We start from the raw sequence: 21,464 nt of genomic DNA on the forward strand, positions 1-21,464 counted from the left end.
GTAGTAGTAAGTGGTTTTAATGACCTGAGCCTTGAAAACAAGTGTTAAGTTGTGGTCAGTACGTTTAGAAAGGTAGAAATGTAGGTTTCTCCTCTCAAAGATTTCCATATTCAGAGGTTAAAATATAATAAATGCTGAAAGGCAGCAGTATGATATAGTGCAAAAAAGCACTTGGAATCAGATCAGATTGTCAAACCTCTCAGATCTTAAATTTCCCTTTCTGTGCAGCGGAAGGTTGCTTGACATCTACTTGAAATCCCATAAGTAAAGTATCTAGTGTAGGCAGGGAGTGTGGTGTGTGCATATTAAATGTGCACGCCCTTCTTTTCTTGAATAAAAATAAGTAAATATGCAAGCTTCAGCTAGGAGGAAAAAAAATCAAAGTGGGTCAAGTGGTGGAAGTTTTTTCAGAAGGTCCGTCTCAAGCCACAGTCAGCATCCCTATTGTCCAGTGTAGCTGACCTTTTTGAGACAAAAACCTGAATATGTCAGTCTTGGTGTTTAAAACCATTTGGGGAGAAGTGCAGAATGCCTCTTCCTACACACCCCTGCCCCTCCTTCACCTGACGAATTCTTGCGTTTCTTTCCGTGGCAGGGCTCCCCTGCCCTCCCAGGATTATTAGGTAAATGCCTTTCTTACGTGGTTTCAGTAGCACCCCACACCTCCCACGAGAGCTCTCAAACCACTGGATGTAGCCGCACTAGACTTTGAACTGCTGGAAGGCTGAGCCTGTGTGACCTCTCGTCCTTGATCCTCAACGTGCGCACAGTGCCTGACACATAGTAGGTGCCCCATGAGTGCGGGGGAATGGATCCTATTAGAAGTCGAGAGCCCCCCAGGGAGTGAATGACAGGCACACGTTTGTTCTGCCGCTGGTCATTCCTGTCCTTTGCCTGGGCCTGCTTTCTCAGAATGCTCCCCAAACTGGCAGTCTGATCCAGGCTCCAAGAAGGGGAAACCTCCCTCTACCGTTTTGACATTGAGTCCTCTTCCTTCTAAATTTGGGGTTGGAATTGTTTATTGGAATTTCCACGGTGCTTCAGAAATTCAGGCATTGTTGTCTTCTCACTTTTTTTCCATTGAGACTTCTGTTCAGACTTCTCTGGAACATTCCTATGTATCATCTTGAAATTGGCTTTGGGTGTCAAGATCTGCTACTTTATCCAGGGTCTTTGATGCCAGCAAATGCTGTGAAGCCCAGCCCAGTGGTGGTCTCTTCCACAGCGTGACTCTTGTGGACGGATGGTCCCTTTTGCAAGGGCCTCAAGAGTGCAAGGTTTAAAAATGTTCCTTTAGGGGGAATAGTATGGTCTTGTCATAGAGCACGCTGCTGGCCATCCAGAAGTTCGAATTCCAATCCTGGCTCTCTGTGAGAGGCTCTGGGCACATCACTTTACTTCTCACAGCCTGTTTCCTGGAGAGGTGAAGAATTCATAGCAGCGGCTCAAGGAGAGGTTCAAGGATAGGCCAAACATCAGTAAAACTCAGGACACCTTCCTGGTCCTTCGGTCATGCTCCCAGGGTTTGAGGGACAGAGCATGTTTCTGTGTTAAAACGGACGCAGATACTCCTCAGCAGAATGCAGGTTCAAGATGAATTTTAAGATGAAACTCAAGATTTTATTGACAGTTCAAGGAACACTGAATTCTCTGTGTTCTCTTCCAGTGCTACCTTTCCCTAATTGCTTCAGCCTCTGAACTTCTGGCTGCTGGGTAACCCTCCTGAGTAGAACATCCTAGTCCTCAATACTGCTGATCACATAAGGCATGGTTGTGATTGTAAAGAATGTATTATTTCTGAGGAGACAGAGTATTGCCTATGAGGCTAATGAGTGTCCAAGCAGAAGCCCTTTGGAATCTGCTTTTAAAAATAGCAAGAACCATTTATAATTAATACATCTTAAGCATCTATATATAGCAAACTGAAGTTCTAGAGAGGCTTCTTAGAGGCAAAAATACTTTCGGCTGAGCTTAAAGCAGGCCTTATTATCAGGAGTTCAGAATCTGTGGCATCTAAATTAATGAGCTTTTAACCTTGTAGAAAACCTTGAAGTTAGATGAACCCAAAATGAAACCCTTTGTTTGAAAAAAGCATCCCAGGGTATCATCTTCCTTATCTTCCATAAGTGTTCTGTTTCTAATGATGCAAAGCTGATTTTAGCTCCTATATCATTTACCTCCCTACCATGATGATTCATCGATAATTATATGTTGAAGATTCAGTTCTTTCCCTCATAGTTCATTCTAGAGGCTTCTAATTATCACTGGGTTTTCAGTATATGTTTGTCTAAAGTTCTAACAGTTAATAAGTAGATCTGTAAAAAACCTTAAGTAAGTTTAAGGGGCAAATGGATAGATGGTGCTCATATTGGTGCCCCCTGATAAGCATTTTCCTCTCCTTATTTAAGAGAAAACCACAGCTGCTTCTTGAGAAAGAGTGACAATTTGAAGTGAAATTAGCAAGAGAAGAAATTGCCGATTTAAAAATGAGTATTTCTGGATCTTTACAGGATTCCTCTTAGAAAAGCTAGCATATCTGGATTTTAGCATCTTTCGCTTGACTTTTGAAAAAATGATCAAATTAAAATTATACAGCTGTCAGCATTGAAGCCAGACAGTTCACAATAGATGAGAAAAATTGCCTTTCTAAGACTGGTCTAATTAGGCTACAATGCATATGGAGGTTCTGCGGATTCCCTTCTCCAGTTAGAAAAGGGAGTGTTGCTTGCCAGCTTTCTTTGTCATGAAGTGAACTAAATAGTCCTTTAAAATAATAAATAAATAAATAAATAAATAAATAAATAAATAAATTTATAAATAAATAAATAAATTTATGAAAACCAACAAATGGCATTTCCATTCCATGGCATCTTCAGACAAAATAGGTACCTTCTGTCCTGAGGTTCCTGATTTTTATTTATTTCTCCTGTTGTCACAAGAAATAATCATTTTTTGAAACACAAAGCTAAATATGTTAAAGTAAACCCTTCTTAAAACAAAACAAAAATAGTAATGGAACCAGAGTTCTTCAATTTACTTTGAAAGATGTACACTCTCTGATTATGACTTTTCCATTTTGGAAATGCAGAAAAAGCATTTTGTATTGCTGCCCTAATAGTTGGTACAATTGCATATGGGCTCACTTTTAAATAATTAGGTAATTTGAAAAGAGAGATGTTTGCTCTGTTAGAATCATCATTTCCAGCCCTCTCAGACTTTGCTAAGGTCCTAGAATGAGATCCATGAGAACACAGTAGAAAACACAAAACCTTTCTGTTTCCATTTAACTTCTGTTGTTACTGTTTTAGGAAAAACATGATTTTTTTTCTTTTGAAATTAAAAATAATAGGTTATTACAGATGCTCATATGGTCCTTATCTTAGGCCCAATTTTAGCAGTATTATGCAGAAGAAGTGATTGGGGCAGGATTTCTCAAATTGATCTTGCCTAAAGGAAGAGGAAAAGCAAAATAGTTTCCTCACAAATAAATTATCAGAATCAAATACCAAATGTAGAGAAAGTGGACCAAAGAATAGCTCAGCTTAAAATACAATTTTAAGAAAAAAGTTCTTTAATGTTTATTTTTGAGAGAGAGACAGAGACAGACATAGACAGACAATGCAAGCAGGGGGGAGGGGCAGACAGAGAGGGAGACACAGAATATGAAGCAGGCTCAAGGCTCTGAGCCGTCAGCACAGAGTCCGATGTGGGGCTCGAACCTGAGAGCCGTAAGATCTTGACCTGAGCCAAAGTTGGACACGTAATGGACTGAGCCACCCAGGTGCCCCCAAAATACAATTTTAAAACATGGTTGCTATTACTGTAAAAATCGTAATCATTTTAATACATACTGAAATTTCAATTTTCATTTTAAAATTATGCTTTTTGGTCTGGTTGCATAGGTCAACAAGTAATGTTTGTTGAATTATTTTTCAATTTAATCCATTTTTTGTAATGTCCTGCATCTTTGGATATTTTTCATTATAAGCTGTTCACATATATAGGCATCACGTCTAAAATGGAGACCACATTTGTGTTCTTACAAAATCTATGCCTGTTGTGAAAGGTTACGCTGATTATAATAACCCCTGCTTGGAAATGATCAGTAGGTATTTAAAGGTAGAATATTACAATGAACTTTTTCTTCATGGAGTTATGTTTGGTTTACTATCTGTTAGTGAAATACTTTTTTACTGTAAGCCTTTTGGGGTTTTTTGGCCAACAGAAAAGTTTATGTTCTCTAAATCCTAAATCCTAAATGTGGTTGAATGGAAAGGTGTGTGCCTGTTAAATAGAAGTATGTACTGTTTCTTGTTGGACAGTGACAGTTTCCTCCTGAAGGATGTCTTTGTCTTTGAGAAAGTGTATTTTATTCTTGTGCCGCGAGGCTCAGGAGACTGACGCTCCTCTCTCACCTTTGCTTTATCTCTTAGTGTGGCTGTCACCAGGTCCAGAGACGTGCCTTCCTTTGGACCTCCCATCCCCAAAGGGGTCACTTTCCCTAAGTCAAATGTGTTCAGGGACTTCCTTTTGGCCAAAGTGATTAACGCAGAAAACGCTGCTCATAAATCAGAGAAGTTTCGGGCCATGGCAACTCGGACCCGCCAGGAATACCTGAAAGATCTGGCAGAAAAGAATGTCACCAACACCCCAATTGACCCATCTGGCAAGTTCCCATTCATCTCTCTGGCCTCCAAGAAGAAGGAGAAGTCTAAGCCATATCCGGGAGCTGAACTCAGTAGCATGGGGGCCATTGTGTGGGCCGTCCGGGCCAAAGACTACAACACAGCTATGGAAATAGACTGTCTGTTGGGGGTCTCCAACGAATTCATCGTCCTCATCGAGCAGGAAACAAAGAGTGTGGTTTTCAACTGTTCCTGCAGAGATGTGATAGGGTGGACCTCGACTGACACCAGCCTCAAAATCTTCTACGAGCGAGGAGAATGTGTTTCGGTGGAGAGTTTAATTAATAACGAGGATATCAAGGAGATTGTAAAGAGGTTGCAGGTGAGTGTTTTCCTTCCATTGACCTACATTCAATGTCCCTCTCATAAAGCTTTCAATACAGACCAGAACCTAGTTGCCCTAGTGGGTGCTATTTTCTTATCTCCTCTGAAAATTCCCTGGTGATCTGAAGCAACCCAGAGTTTATGTCACACTTGGTTTCCCTCCTTTTTCAGAAGGAAAAGTAGAACCAGTGGGAGAAGACACATTTGCTGTGCGTTTGTGTTGGAAACCATTTGCGTGTGACCTGGTCCCACTGCCCTGGTGGCTGGCGACGTAGCCCAGCCAGTCTGCTTTAGCCGTCGAGAAGAATTGTTCGATTGAGTGTCTGTGCTGCCGTGAATTTCTTAAGGGCGAAGCGAGTGGCAGAATACAGTCTCTCTTGGCTGCCAGCTCCCCGTAGGTCTCTGTGAGAGGGTTTCCTTGTAAGTTCAGTGAAGTCATTGAGTGCTTTGGATGCAACAAGTATGTTCTTTCTGGCCTAATGAATGGAGGTTAGTGAAGGGGAAATAACCACACTGCTCCTCAGCCGGCAGCGGCGTATTCAGAATCACCCTGCTTGCAGTGTTTTCCAAGTTCCCTGTCCACCACTTAACCCCCTACGGCGCTAAACCATTATACCTTTTGTTTCCTTGTCCAGTTTGTGTCAAAAGGTTGTGAATCGGTGGAGATGACTCTGCGAAGGAACGGGCTAGGCCAGCTTGGCTTCCATGTCAACTACGAGGGCATCGTGGCTGACGTGGAGCCCTATGGCTACGCCTGGCAGGCAGGGCTCAGGCAGGGCAGCCGGCTGGTGGAGATCTGCAAGGTGGCGGTGGCCACCCTGAGCCACGAGCAGATGATTGATCTCCTGAGAACATCTGTCACGGTGAAGGTTGTCATCATCCCCCCGCATGACGACTGCACCCCACGGAGGTAGGTCTGCGTTGGCCGCTGTGAACCTGGGAATCCAAGGCCGGGTTTGTGCACCACGTAGAACATCATCTCCTACCGGGTGGGGGAGGAGGCTGCCGCGAAGCGTGCCGGGTTACATGCGGCGCTCAAAGTTCCGTCCGTGGAAAGTCTGACTCGGGACATAGCTCCCTTTCAGCATGTGTCAGCAGCAGCTGGGCAGAGTGACTAACTTGGACCATTCCCAGGATTTACATCTGTGGATTTAGAAAGTTGCCATTACAGATAGAGAAGTCTGGTAATACCCGTCTTAAACATCTTCACCAGTAGCTGAGAAGCATTGAGCACTTATTATTAGAAGACCCTGAGCAACACAGACCATCAGGCTTTTTTGCTTTATGTTCCATGACACTCTCATTCTTCTTTCTGTCCAAACTTCGGAATGCCATTTTGACCCCTGCTGTCTCAGCCTGGAACCCTGGACGTGACTTAGCAGGTGTTTGCTCAACTGCATCTGTGTCGGGAATCGGCTTCAAACGAGCTGGTGCTGCTCGTGATGCTTTGACAGTTTGGTTCCCGGCCTTTCACAGAGGGAAGCCCAGGAGCTCCCCGCCCCTCCCAGTTCCTGCCCAGCCAGCAGCATTCGTGAAAATTTAATTTCTCGGTCTCTAGGGAGGTTTCTTGATGGAACAAATTTAATCAACTGTTTCTTTTCTCCTTTGGGCATGTCCATGTTATTTTCACTAGTTTTTTCAATCTGTTAATTTGCTTTCAGCCCATTATTTTCTAAGAGTTTCTCTTAAGCTTTGGCAATTAATTCTTAGGCCTTCTAAAGCCAAGACAATATCCTTAACCTTCCCCCCCACAAAACGTGACCTGTCCTACACCTGGGCTCTCAAAGATTCATGAACAAGAGATGGCAGAATATGTAAACAGTTATTATGGGTTGTGTCTTTTAAGAAGTAAGCAGCAATGACAACCTGAATGTACCTCCGTTCTTCAAATCAAGTGTTGCAGACCAGACCGCACTCAGGGTAGTATTTCTGAATCCTGCTTACTGCCTAGATGGCCCAGAGCCTAAGTGCCTGTGTCAGAATACGGTGAGCTGTCTTTGTCTAATACCTTTAAGAAATGCTCCCTTTTGGATGACTGGATTTCTCTGGAAACCAAAATATCCAGAACTTTGTATTTTAGCTCTTTGGGGGAAGGGGGGTTATTCTGAAACACGTGCCCTGCCTTAGTTAACCCGGTCTTCTCTGGGTTTCTCAAGCACATCATCATCACTGTTAAGCATTTTGCTGAACTGGGATTCAGGAATGACTCTGGAGGTGGACGGAAGTGCTTGCTAGGTCCTTACAGGGCTCTCCAGCTGCTCTGTACTTCTCCTCTGGTCGCTCTGTCTTCTGTCCCTTGGTCTCTCCTTCACATTGTCTACTTGATTGCTTCTGAACAGGCAGCTACAAACTGGAGACGATAACCAAGCTTTGTAACTTGTCAACCTTAATTACCTGTAGTATAGTTAAAGACGCTGGTCTGAGGACTAATGTTCTCAGAATGAGTCTGTAAATGGTGTGGCGTCATCTTTCTGTTCAGAGGCCTTTCCCCTGGCTTCTGGGCTCCCCAGTTGGGGGGGGGGGCGGGCAGGGAAATAGGTGTACGTGAGTGTATGTGATGAATTGGGTGGAATGGGCAACATTGCTGACTTTGAATTGTGGCTGGTGGTTACTGAAAGGTTGGGTCAGAAGGCCTGGCCCTAGAGAGATAGGCCTGTGGTAGGAGATGGTTTATCTACAGCAGTATACTAAGCTAGATAGGTCTTCTGTGGTGTGTTGCTAAAAACAACTAAAAAATGTGTTGACAATTTAATTTGCCAGATCCTAGAAAAAACACTTTTACATGGATTAGTGCATTTAATCCCTGTAACTACTTTATGAGGTCATAGTATTAATATCATTCCTATTTAAAGGAAACCAAGACTCAGAGAGGTTAGTAACTTTCCAAGCTCATCTGGCAAGTTTAAGTTTCACTTCAGAATCCAAGCTCTTAACTACTACTCTGTATGCTTGGGGCACAGATCTGGTTTTTACACACCAGTATCAGGAGGGATCTGCTGGTACATTCGCTTTCTGTTGAGGACAGGAACCTTGATTTGTAGCATTTGCTGATTCCCATGGTGTAAATTCTGCCTCTGGTTGATTTCAAGCTACCAGCACGAACCCACTGAAGGCAGAGTGGGGGCGGATGCTCACAGTCTGCTCTCGCAAGCCAGGACAGACGGGCTCCGCACACCCCTGAATGAATGAGCCGTGTTTGTCTTAATCTTCAGCTCTGCTGCTGAGTCACTCATTGCCACTCTCCTAGCCAGTGGAGCGGGCATCACTTGACAGAGAGGTGCTAGGAACGTACCCCCTGAGGGTGTGGGATGGGGATGCTGGGATGAGAGATCAGCGCACCCCCCAACCCCCACCGCAGAACCCCTTCCCTGGGAAGCATGCTCTGTGCCTTTCACTACAGTTTCCATCCGGAAACCCACAGTCACACCTTCTGGGCAGGTGTGAAATGGCGCCATTCATGCCTTTGGAGGACCGGAAGCCCACTCTCCCCTTCCCTCCTTTAGAAGCAACTTCAAAGGAACAGTTGAAGCATTAGCACCTTGCTGTAATTTTCAACAAAGTAAGATAATGCTCTTCTGTCATTTTTCTCTTCTCCTCCACACTTCACACTCCCACTGCTGTTTTCCTAGCAACTAATTACTCTGTTCCTTGACTAGTCACTGTCTCCTTTGTCGGCTGTTACTGCAGCTCCAGCGTGAGGCGGAACAAACAGGGCTCCCCCAGGCACCCTGTGCCCCGCTGCCCCTCAGCTGCCTGCTTCTCGCGTCCCCAGGATGCTCAGGGGTCATAGGCGATCACCCGTGTGTATTCACATGGGAGAGTCCTTAGCTGTGAAAGGCAGGTCTTTTTGTTTTAATGAAAAAGACAATTTAACAGCAAAGTGGAGCTCCAATAATAAAAGTAAAATAGGGCTCTTTTCCTTCTTCTTAGGATATAGGCAGATCCTCTATGAATTGCTTTCAAACTAAAGGGTTTTTTTAAGAGAAGAAAGGACAGGGGGAGTAAAGCAAAACTCCTGAGCTCCTACTATGTATTGCTCATTAAAAAAAAAAAAAAAAAAGTCTTCATATCCATTAAAACAATGAGGAGGAGGTGGTCAGGCAGGACCAGCTAGCAGGATAGCCTGCTGCAGGCAGCTGGGAAAAGAGGTTTGGTGGTTACCTGCAGACTCCACCAGAAAGCTTCCCAGGGCGTGAGCCATCAGACATGGCCGGGGAGGGGGGGGGGGGCCTGGCCCTCACCCCCAGCCATCCTGACTCGGGAGTGCTGGAGCCAGGACCCGAACCTGACCAGCATTAATCTGTTGGTGTCTGTGACCTCTGAATCCTCAGCGGTCATCATCTTGGCAGGATGAAAAACACCCCATTAACAGTTTCACCCAAATTTAATCGTGATGTTCCGAGTGGTGTTGCGGGGGAGTGGTGGACCTTTATTCTGTTGAAGCCTGCTAGCCTACAGCTTTTGAAGAAAGCAATCAAGGACCATTCAGGAGGAAGAGCTAAAAACAAACAAGTTACATAAAAGGACCAAATTACCTTTTAAATAGAATGGATCACAAAGTTTTGTCTCAATTTTAAAACACAAGTGTTTCAAAATGCATAAGCTTACTGCTTTGGAGCCAGAAAGGCTGTGAGAGTTCGTCTGGTTCAGATCTCCCATTTTTCAGGCAAAGAGCTTGGGTGCAAAGAGGTTAAGTATTTTTCCCAAACAAAAATCACAAGGCTTATTAGGGACCTAGCTGTCCTCAAGACATCTGACTGCTGATTCAAGAGTCCAGTGTTGTGATGCACTGTTGGGTGTGCTGTACGATGGTTTTTCCACCTGTGTTTTTAGTGTTGGAAAAGGCCAGAGTGATGGGTAATCAGAAACTAAGGGAGAAAGAAAGAATAAAGAGGCTGAAAAAGTAGGGAGAAGGAGTGGCTTTTCAACCACCAGGGTTTCAGCGTCTCGCCATGTGTCTCTTAGCCCCGAAATACTGACATTGCACTTCCTGTGGCCCATAGCTCTTGAAAGGTTTGTCACAGACTGTGCCCTGAGTGAAATGCAGTAGTCACTTGAAGTGAAGAAGTTTGGGGCCTGGGAGTAGATGTAGCCTTCAGTTAGTGATTAAAATAAGGCTGACCCCCGTGCGGGTTAATCCTTGAGTTCAAATCCTGGCTCTGCCACTTCCTGGCTGTGTAGCCTTGGGCAGATGACTCTCTCCAGGCCTCTGTTTTGTCAGCTCCTAAACAGGGACAGTGGTGGTACCTACTGTTGTAGTGCAGCCAGATGAGTCCCTGGCCCCTGATCAGTGTTAGTTACTGCTCAACACCAACCTTTACCTGAATGACATAATAAAAATCCCCTGGTGAATTTTTACGTGGGTCACGAAAAGCTGGCCTTTATCTTTGGTCTTCAGTGTACTGCCCGCTTCTTGATTCTGTGTATCATTCTTATATTTGCAGAGATAAGTAAGTGATGGGAAGCTAGCGGGTGGTCTGATCACCTTGGAAGGTGATTAGACATGGTGAGTTGGTCGAGGTTTAGCACTGTGAATCCGTCGTCTTTCGTTTCTGCGAATGAGTCTTCTCTCCCTCCTTAGGCTTTATCCTACTGCATTCTGTTATCGACTGTGCAGAAGGTTTCTAGCTATATGTTAGTAGGAGTGGTAGAAACCAAGTAGACTACAGAGAAGATAAAATCTTTGGAGTCTTCTCACTGGTTTTAGTGTTAAATGTCATGTAGCTTAAGAGACCATTTCAAAGAGTTTTTGAACTAGAAGGAAGTTAGCGATGACCAGTTCCAAACCTTTTGTTTCCCAAAGAAGCTGAGGCCCAAAAGATGAAAGCAACTTGTCCATTTCATAGTACATTATTATCGTTTCTATTATCCCTATCTATCATTATCAGCCATGATGCAATATGGACTTGAGAAGCAGCCTGTACCTGTAAAGGTACATAGGAAGTGCCATGAAATTTAAAAACTCAGCAAGAGAATCTCTTAGCGGGTAGGGTATAGAGAAGGGAAAACATGGCCTACAGGAAAATTTTGGAAACGCTAGTGCCCAGGACACACGGTGGTAATGTTCTGTGCATGTGCTGGTGGTTGGCACCAACAGAAGGGTATTTTATATATATAGTAGAGTGATATGATCCATGGAGTTTTCAAGTTAAACAGACCACTGCTGGGGTGAAGCAAAAGCTAGTCCTGATTTTGAGGTGGAGGGAAATTTTCCCATGGGTTATTGCCTATTTTTATTAATATCCCTTTTGCAAGTTGCAGGATTCTTGCATTATATTTATAGACCGGAGCACGAGATATAATATGCCATATTTAGTCAGAAATGGAAGATTTCAAACCATACTACAGTAATACCTCTATTAAGAATCAGAAAAGTATTGCAGCTTTTTTGTCAGATCAGAATCAAAGCTAGAAATTATGTCAAAGCCTGAGGTGACATTCCCTCCTATCAGAGAAAAGGTTTATTACATAAGAAGTCATTAACTGCTAAAAGTCATGTCAAATGTGCCGTAAAGCAGTGTTTTGCGAACTGCGGGTTGTAACTCTTAAGTAGATCACGAAATCCATTTGGGAGGCTGCGTTCAGTGTGTTTCTTTAATGAAGTGGATTAACACAGAATACAGCAGAATGGAAGGGTGTGTGTGTGGTGGTGGGGGGGGGGTCGTGCTGCATCACAGCGTAAAATGCATTTGTTACTGGGCTCATGGTCCAAAAAGTTTGAAAGCCACTGTCAAAGCTTCTAAGGGGTCCAGCGGAACCTTGGGTGGAGGGTCAGATTAAGGTTGACTTAAGAGTTTTGGGGAGTCGGGAGGACTGGTAAGAGAACTGTAAGAAAAGCTGCTGATTGGAGATGCGGACTGAGACTGAGCAGGCAGGGAGCCCAGCAGATGCACGCACCTCAGAAGCAGCCCTTCCTGGGCGCTTGGGTGGCTGAGTCGGTTAAACATCCGACTTCATCTCAGGTCGTGATGTCACAGTTCATGGGTTTGAATCCCACATTGGGCTCTGTGCTGACAGCTTGGAGCCTGGAGCCTGCTTCTAATTCTGTGTCTCCCTCTCTCTCTGCCCCTCCCCTGCTTATGCTCTGTCTCTGTCTCTCTCTCTCTCTCTCTCTCTCTCGAAAATAAACATTAAAAAAAAAAAAAAAAGGAAGAGGCAGCCCTTCTCAAAAGTTGTGTCTCTCGTGGGGACGTGGGAGAAGGGAGCATTGTGGGGTACATGTTAGAAACCCAGAAATTATGCCTGAGACATGCAGACAAGGTCCTAAGAGAGCAGCACCTTCCACTGGCTTATGCACCCACCATACAACCCCATTTCCCAAGTCAAGACCTAACCTTCAGACCCGTGTGATGCAGTCAGGAGCCACGCATCTCCTGTGGCCAAGGGACCCTTGTAACGTGGCTAGTCCAAAGTGAGAAGTGCTGAACATGTAAAATACACACTAGATTTAGATGGATGTACGTGTCATTGTTAATTTCTTAATATTTGTTGATTACATGTTCAAATGATAGCATCTTAGATACATTGGATTAAATAAAAATACAGTATTAAACTCATTTCACCTGTTCCCTTTTACTTTTCTCACGTGGCTACCGGCTCGCATTATGTCTCTAGTGGGCAGAACTGCTCGGACTCTCCTCTTTCTCTAAAATGTTTCGTAATCACTCTTAACCCTTCCTTTCCCAGGCTCCCCACTTGCTTCTCAATCTCTGAAATTCCTTTAAGCAGAAAAGTCATTTTTTTCACTTAGTAGTGAAATTCAAATGCGCAGTTTGAGTTAATGCTTCAGTGGGCATAGGTTTTTTTCAGTTAATTTGTCTGTCAATCAAATTAATAATGGACTGAACCTTCCTTGGCTGTTTGGGTAAAAGAAATGGAAAGTGGGTTCCACATTTCCTAAGGTTTGGGGGTTGGGATGGTAGCACAAAAAAGGGGCTAAAGCAGTAGAAGACGTTTTTGCCTGACATTAATTTCACTCGGGCTGCTATCTGGGGACAGTGCTGCTATGGGACGTTTCTGGCTTTTGGGTTGCTGGGCAGGGAGTCCGATTTCAGATTATGCTTTGTTCCCTGGTGATTTTTTCCCCCTCCTTCTGAGCTAAACTTGGCTCTCAATTTGGGTTTCAAAATGTAACCCCACTTACTAGGATCCCAACAAATCCAATACCTTTTTGGGTCCCCAGTTCAGGACACTCGATAAAGGGTGCACAAAGCTGCTTGTTTCCTCTGAGGCCCAGTCATGCCCGCCTGGCTGCATTTCCTGCTCAGGCCGTGGTCCTGACTCTGCCCTTAACCTGCCCCCTCCACTCACCCCGGTGCCTGTGGGTCTCGCTGTTTTTTTAAGACTCCCTCTCTCAGACTCAATAGTTGAGATGCAGCAGAGGAAAATACACTCGTGTGGTACTTCCTGGGGTTCTGGTTTTTGAAAGGACGGTAATTATAGGGCCCGATGATTAAAAGACAGTTTGAAACAAAGAATGAAGTGTTTGATCCCTTTTAACTGTTAATGAGAATCAGTGTGGTTCCACCCACAAAAAGAAGCAATATTAATTTTTCTTCTTTCTGTGTCCCTAATAGGAGTTGCTCTGAAACGTACCGCATGCCAGTGATGGAATACAAAATGAACGAAGGGGTTTCATACGAATTCAAGTTTCCCTTCCGAAATAATAACAAATGGCAGAGGAATGCCAACAAGGGGCCTCACTCAGCTCAAGTCCCCTCCCAGGTGCAGAGCCCCATGACCTCGAGGCTGAATGCTGGCAAAGGAGACGGGAAGATGGCTCCTCCAGAAAGAGCCGCCAACATCCCTCGAAGCATCTCCAGTGACGGGCGCCCCCTGGAGAGGCGGTGAGTGCACCTTCAAAGGTTTGCTCCGAGTCTGCCCCAGACTTAAGGAGCACCAGACCCACAGACACTAGCTTTAGGTGTTTCCATGGTTTACTAGAAATCAGGAATTGAAACAGATGCATGCCCCGGTGGCTTTCAAAGCATGGGAGCATTCCAAAGCCGTGAGAGTGAAAGGGGATACGTTCCAGCAGAGCATTCAGCTCTGAGTCATGGTATTTGTGCTTTGCCCTTTCATCTCCATGTGATAGCAACAGAAACCATCACTGCACGCTTAATGGCTATGATGGGCTAGAACTTGGCAGACACGTTGAGGTGACATTGACCATATTGTCATCTTTGATAGTCTTTGTCTCTTGGGGAGAAGTGATAGGATAGTAGCAAAAGAATGCAGATGTTTGGTTGGGTGTCTGTGTCACTTTGTTAACGAAGATTGTAAAAATTTTAGTAGTACTTGGGTGACTCAGTCGGTTAAGCGCCTGACTTTTGATATTGGCTCCAGTCATGATCTCATGGTTTGTGATACCAAACCCCCACAGGGTTCCGTGCTGACAGCGTAGAGCCTGCTTGAGATTCTCTCTCTCCCTCTCTCAAAATAAATAAACATTAAAAAAAAAAAGATTGTAAACATTCTAAATAATAGCACTGTGCATTACCTATGCTAATGAAGGAGACCGTTTTAATTCAGTAAGCTGTTAGTCGCCCGCTAGAAGAAGCCAACTTTTTTCTGTTCCCTGCCCTCTCCTCAACACTTCTGCTTGTCTTGATCATATCTCCGAATATTTTTGTGACCCCCACACTGGAGAGGGATCAGAAATCCCCAGAGTTGGGGAGAACTGTCTGTTCTAGGAGCTGTGTGGGGCAGAAGGAAGGTGGGAGCCAAAACGTGAGTCTGGCTCAGCTAAGCAGTGGAAACAGGTCCAGCAGGTACAGAGTGCCAAGGAAAATGGGCCCCAGCTATGCTTTCGTAGTCATAGATTGTTTCACGTTGGGAGCAGAAAACCTGGAGGGTTTTTGTGTTTGCTTGTTTTTGAAAATTTTTTTAATGTTTATTTATTTTTGAGAGAGTCAGAGATTGAGCATGAGCAGGGGAGGGACAGAGAGACAGGGAGACACAGAATCCGAAGCGGGCTCCAGGCTCCGAGCTGTCAGCACAGAGCCTGATACAGGGTTCGAACCTGCAAACTGTGAGATCACGACCTGAGACGAAGTCAGACGCTTAACCAACTGAGCCACCCAGGCGCCCCAGAAAGCTGGAGGTCGTTTATCTTAAGTCTAACTTTTGATCTATTGCATAAAACATTGTCACTTAACTAGTTCAGAAATACTAGGATACCATGTAAAACTAATTCAGTAAAAACCACCACTACCACCGCCACCAACAAAACTAGCTGTCTTTTCTAAAATTGCTCACTTAATCTTGGAGAGTGATTTGTAGAGCTTTACTCTTTATCTCAATAAATGATTGAGCATGTGGACTCTTACTTTCATTTTTGAGGAGTAAAAACATCCAAGAGATCTCTGAATAAACTCTTTGTTCTACACATTCCAAACTTGGCTCTCCCCAAGGTGTGTGTGAACTAGAATGCATGGTTTGGCCCACGTTTTGAAAGATGAGCCTTAGGAAATCATTGTTTAGAGAAGGGCCCTTTCTTCCCCTCTTAATGCTATTTTCTTTCTCTTTCAGGACAATCATCAGACTTTTACAAGTTAAATTGTTTTGTGTTAATTTTTTTATACAGTATTCCATATAAGAAAAGAACAGGATGTATTTTGATTCCATGTTGAATTTAATTTCTGCAACAAAAACTAAAGCTTGTTGCTGAACATCCTGACCTCAAAAGTGGAAATATTTTTTGTAGCTAATTATCATCTTATGATGCAGGCAGATTTTAGTGCTAGAGAATCCGTCAACTGCGTTATTCCCCAGATGGAGCTCTTCTCAGTTCGAGAGGTTATTTCTGCAGGTCCCTGTGTCTGCCGTTCATCTTAACCAGCACCCAGTCCCCAGGGGAAGGGGAGTCTGAGTGCTCTCCCCGTAAAACCATTGGAGTGGCCCTGGCACCCTCCAGGCTTCACAGATGAAAGTGGCAGGAGCAAAGGCCACCAGTGGTTTTCGGGGAGATGTAACCTCTCAAGCTTCTGAGTGTCGGGTATTCTTGAGGACACAGGACTGATATTTCAGATCTTACGATGGAGAGCTTAGGTGACCTGTAAAATCTCAGCTCTACAAATGCAGGATATTCAGGTCACTTGGCTCATCTTCATTTTGAAATATGTGGTGGTTGGGTATTCTTCCTTTGTGAAAACTTACAGAGTTGGGTTTCCTATCCCATCATTGCTCATTTTTAGTAATGCAGTATTTCTTTTTTTAAGTTTCCACTTGGAGTCACAGAGAAGATCCTATTTGAGGAACTTTGTTTTGCTATTGTTTCAGAGATACTTAGATATAGAATAGACTCATGACATTCATCAGGGATACTTCCTGAGTCCTCCATGAATCCCCAGATTCATAAATTTACCTGGGAGTATCATTTTCTCCATGAAGTGTAGTAAAACATAACTGAAAAGCCTCCCCTTCATGGTGTTACTGAGAACAGAGCACCTTACTGAGATTGGGAAGTGAGGCCCTTGGCTGCTGGGCTCTCCTCGTGCACTCGACCTTCCCCCTCATACCAGTCCTGCCCTGTGGGACATTCACATTTGTACCTGGGCAATCTGTAGGAGAAAGGGACTCCTTTCAGATGTATCACAAATGGTCAAATTAAATGCCAGGGTCCACCATATCTTGAATCTTGCCTTACCGATAACAGCATGAGCTGAATACTGAGACCAAAGTGTTGCCTTTACATAATTTTCCTTCCATTTATTTTCCTTCCCCAGGTTAGGTTGTATTTAACTGTAGAGAAACCAGCTGTATTAAGCTGAAGCCAGCAGCTCTCCCAAGTCTGCCCTGCCCACGTCTGCTATACAAATCTGCCCGCTCCGTTCACCGCGGCTGGTTCCAGCATGGTTCATTTCAGATGAAAACACAAATTGACTGCTTGTAGAAGTATAGTTTTTCTTGTATTTTTATGCAAGATCCCGGACTTAAAGGTCATTGGGAAGATTTCATTTTTTTTTTTGTAAATACTTGTGGAACAGATTTTCCTTTTTCCTTTAATACCAAGGGCATGATTTTTATACCATACCAAAATGTGTTGGTGTTTGAGGTTTCTAACAAGAATTATTTCACTCAATTGTGTTCTCTATACATTGTTGAGAGAAACCAATGCAGTAAAAACAGATGACTCGTTTGCCATCTAAATAGACTAAAGTCTAATTCTCTTTGGCTTAAATATATGAGCTTTATGCTCTCCAGATGGCCTTTTGAAATAGAATCTGATAGTATTTGTGTGAATAGTATTTCTTAACAGGAACAATATTTATTCAACAAAAATAGGTAAGATGGGGGCACCTGGGTGGCACAGTCACTTGAGCGTCTGACTCTTAGTTTTGGCTCAGGTCATGATCTCATGGTTTGTGAGTTCAAGTTCTGTATCAGGCTCTGCACTGATAGTGCAGAGCCTGCTTGGGATTCTCTCATTCCCTCTTCCTCTTCCCAGCTTGCACACGTGTGTGCGCTCTCTCTCTCTCGCTCTCTCTATTTCTCTCTTTCAAAATAAATACATTAAAAAAAAGTAAGTAATATGATGGAATCACTGTTTTGGCCTCAAATTTACCTGGAGTGCAAGGGTAGAATTAAAACCAAAATTTCTGCTGTAGCACATTGAACTGGAGACTTTACTGTGTTTAAACATAATGTGGGATCGGTAATAAAGCCCCAAACTGTGTTTATATGCGCTGAAAATCTTATCTATTTCAGGGGCTTTGCCTAAACAACAGGCATCTTAGCATAAAGAATTTTCCTTTGTCTTTGTGTTTTTAGAGGAAGCATCGCCAGCCTTTATGCAAATATTTGGTGTTGGATCTGAGCCACTTGGGCACTTTTAAGTGTTACCTGGATGCCACCGTTCCCTGCTTCCCCGTTGCTCTCAGCTCTAAGCAGCTGGATGGAGAGCCATTTCTGCGCTCAGAGAGGTTCCGAACCAGCACCTCACAGGAAGCCCAAGTCCTGTGCCCCATCAGTCTGCGTTTTGAAGGAAGTGCTCTCTAAATGCAGTTCCCATGCCAATCTTCACTGTCATTTTCTGCTTTGAGACAGAGCACGTACCCATGTAATCCCTCCTCTTCCTCTAGTAAGGCAGTCAGCTGTGGTTAGAAGTTTCTAATGTGAACTTGCACACCACAGGTGCTGTCCACCTGAATCATAGTTGTTTGGTTTGACTTGAGGACCCTTAAATCCTAGAACTTTTTAGCTTCTCTGAGGTCACTCAGGCTATAGCCCCTGCCCTCCCTGTTTCTTGAGCTAAAGCCCCTAGTTTATCTGACACCATCCTCTGCTCTGTCCTTCAGACTCCTTTTCCCCATCTTCCAAAACCTTAACTCCTGGTTTTTGGGTTTTTTTTTGGCAGCTCTTTGCACCTGTCTCATCGCCCCCCCCCCCCCCCAATTGTGTGTCCTCCACGGCTCCTTCCTCATTTTTCTTTTAATCCCATGCTGTGCAGTGTCTCAGAGTAGCTTGTTTGTCTGAGCAACGTCAGCCATCCTGCACGTGGGCAGTTCCTTAATGGTGTCTGTTGATCTCCTTTGTACTTGTCACATTCATTTGCCTGACTACCTACTGAACGTCTGCCCTTGGATGTCACATTAGTGGCTCATATTTACAAGCACAATTGGGCTCCCACTCGCCCATCACCTCCTCTTTCTGGTGTGTCCCCCACCTCAGTGAACGGCCGTACCAGGTACCCGAGTACACAGGGCAGAACTAGCATTTGCGATGTAGCTGGTCCTGCAAGCAATCCGTTTTTATTTTCTGTTCTTTAGTGCCACTCTTAGATATAAAACTGGCTCTTCTCAAGAGGCATCCATGATGTGTGCCGGGCTGTGAACTTCTAACATCTTGCCAGCAGCTGTGACGTGATGAGCCGTTTATCTCAGTGTGATGAATTGCCGTATTTTCCTAACCGGGCAGGGGAGTTATTCCTCGTTGTAAATTGACCTTGTCACTGGAGGTTCATCGGAACAGGATCTCCAGGATCCAATCCTAACAGCTGACATGAAGTGTTTGGTCAGAAAGCCAGGGGTAGCTCTGGTTCACAGAGAACACAGTAGGAAGAGATAAAAAGACAGAGGTACATACAGTGACTTGAATTTGAATATAGTTTGTTCAAACTCTAGCCTGGATAAAGCACCCAAATTACATTACCTTGAGTCATTTAGAGAAAAAAAAAACATTTTTTTTTTTTTTGACATAATTTTGGAAGAATCCTGGTTGATACAGATTGCTGAAGACAGGTTTCAACTTGGTCCTGTTCCCTGGGTGAACAGCATTTTAACTGCTAAGTTGTGGTAAAATGCTGTGCTTAATTACGGACTCAAGTATCTAATTTGTCAGTCATTGCTGCTATTTGAAACCCTCTCTCTTGTTTTTACCATCATTCCACTGTTTGCACTTGGCTTACAGAGAGCCTTGTCTCCTTGGACACATTAGGAGTGCTGTCACTTAGGGGTACAAAGCAGGACATAATTCAACCTATACAGAACTACTCAGGAAAAAGTTTTGTCATCAGCTGTTTGGATACTGAATGCTTAATCCATAACTTGATAAATTATAATCGGTCACAATCTGAAGAGATCAATTGAATGAGAATCTGTTAATGTTAACACTGTGCGTGTGGCCCTGTGAGTTGATTTATGGGAAGGATGTGGTGGGGTGCAAAAGTTATTTTATTGGAAATCCGGATCTTGAGGGTGAATCTCTTCTCCCTTTTGTCTTGGTGTGAGAATGCTTCTGGAAAAATGAAGAACTGACTCTGATCTTGGACCATCTCTTCCTAAATGTCCATTCCATTCAACTCCTTGTTTTCATCGCAGTGAAATGCATTGCATGTAAATGAAAAGCTGGTGTTCCGTGGAGTCCTGCAGACTATGGAGGCATTGTCTGTCAGGCTGGTGATCGTGACTTTTTCAATTGCTGCATTTTTGTCATACAATCAAAAAGCCCTGGTGTTTTGTTTCTGCAGAGGGAAGTGAGAGGGAGCTCCAGAGGACACTTAATATCAGTTACTTTAAAAACATTTAGTTATTTCTTAGCTAAAATTGACAAAAATGTAGGGAAAAGAATCTACCGAAATTAACACTAAAAGGTTTAGACATTTCCTTTCTCACAGTGACCAGAACATTCTTGAAAATTCTTACATTCCACAGAATTGAAAAAAAAAATCTCACAGCAGTTGAAAGATGCGTTCCTGTTCGTCCTCTAAACCTATTTGGGCATTAACATCCAGATGCTGGGGTTGGGGAGGGGTGTGGCATGGGCGGGGGTGCTCTTTAAGACTAGGAGGAAGTAGAAAGATCTCAGCTTATCTCAAAAGAGAGGAAAAGCCTTGTGATCTTGCTTAACTAAGTCTTCACTGGCCCCAACCCTTAAAATAAAGTGGGTGGTGAGGGGGTGGAGATTCAAGAAGTCAGCCTGCTAGCTTCCTCTGTGAGCCAGTTTGGGGGGGTACCCCTTTTCAAAGCACAGGACGGCACACAGCCCACCTTGAGTAACGACCAGCCGCAGGCGCTCCCTGGCAGAAGGGCACTGCCCGTGCCAGGCAGGCGGGACCTCTTACTCCCCAAGTGAGGTCTGTTCTCAAATAGTATTTGTGTGGTAGTATCAGTTGCAGAGTATTTGAAAAGAATAGTAAGAGATCAGTATAAGAGCTAATTCTGAAAATTGTTTTGCCCGCCATACGTACATCTAGAGTCGTAAAAACATTTGGATGGCTTGCCGTCAGTTTCTGGTTGTGTGTGCTGTGTGTGTGAACAGACAGAAAACAAAGCCACTATTGAGTTACATAAATGCAAAGAAGGATGGGAGTGAATGCTGGCCTCCTGGAAATGCTGTTTTTTCACTTTGGGGTAACTCCAGTAACCAAGTAGAATTTTCTGAGACGTTTGCCAAATAAAGGAGCTAAGGTTGAGAACTAGCCTGAGATTATTTTAAAGTAATGTTCGTTTTAGAGAGCAGAGTCAGAAAAACAGGCTCTAAATGCAATTGTAAGCTACATCTTGACTTCTCCTGTGGAATCAGTGGTTACTTCCTCACAGAAACAGAAACATTTTAACATTCACCATGCAGTCAGTTCAGTGGCATTACTTGTTTACCCCGAAGAGAGAGTTCGCATCGGCCCCCAGATGTTAACACTGGCCCTGACCACGTGTATGTTAACGTTAGCATGCACATGGTACTTGGTTTTCATCTTTCTGTAACACCTCCTCCCCCTCACGGTGGGAAAATCAAAGCACCTGCAAGTGAAACTGTAGTTGAAGTTTCTCCGTAGTCCGAGCCTATAGAAGCCAAACTGTTAAGATAGAGAGAGGAGTGTGGTGTCTTGTTACATTTGGATCCACGCTGCTCCTTAATCCGTACCTCTTCCGATTGTTTCAGAATAAACAGGGAGAAATTTGGGAGATGTCTTCATGGAAGAGAAATGAGATGTGGATTTTATGGTACCTAAGGAAG

At 43.9% G+C, this 21,464-nt stretch overlaps 1 protein-coding gene across 18 annotated transcripts in view; it reads left to right on the forward strand.

Moving 5' to 3' along the window:
• SIPA1L1 (signal induced proliferation associated 1 like 1) overlaps positions 1-21,464 on the forward strand; it is a 370,694-nt gene that overhangs the window by 299,061 nt on the left and 50,169 nt on the right. For all 18 annotated transcript variants that reach the window (XM_045060144.1, XM_045060148.1, XM_045060146.1 and 15 more), the window contains 3 exons: positions 4,434-5,007; positions 5,645-5,919; positions 13,586-13,855. In XM_045060144.1, coding sequence (XP_044916079.1) covers positions 4,434-5,007; positions 5,645-5,919; positions 13,586-13,855 — 1,119 coding nt within the window. The remainder of the gene's footprint in view (positions 1-4,433; positions 5,008-5,644; positions 5,920-13,585; positions 13,856-21,464) is intronic.

The sequence above is a fragment of the Felis catus genome, chromosome B3 (genome assembly GCF_018350175.1).
Source record: "Felis catus isolate Fca126 chromosome B3, F.catus_Fca126_mat1.0, whole genome shotgun sequence".
In the NCBI taxonomy this organism is placed as follows: Eukaryota; Metazoa; Chordata; class Mammalia; order Carnivora; family Felidae; genus Felis; species Felis catus.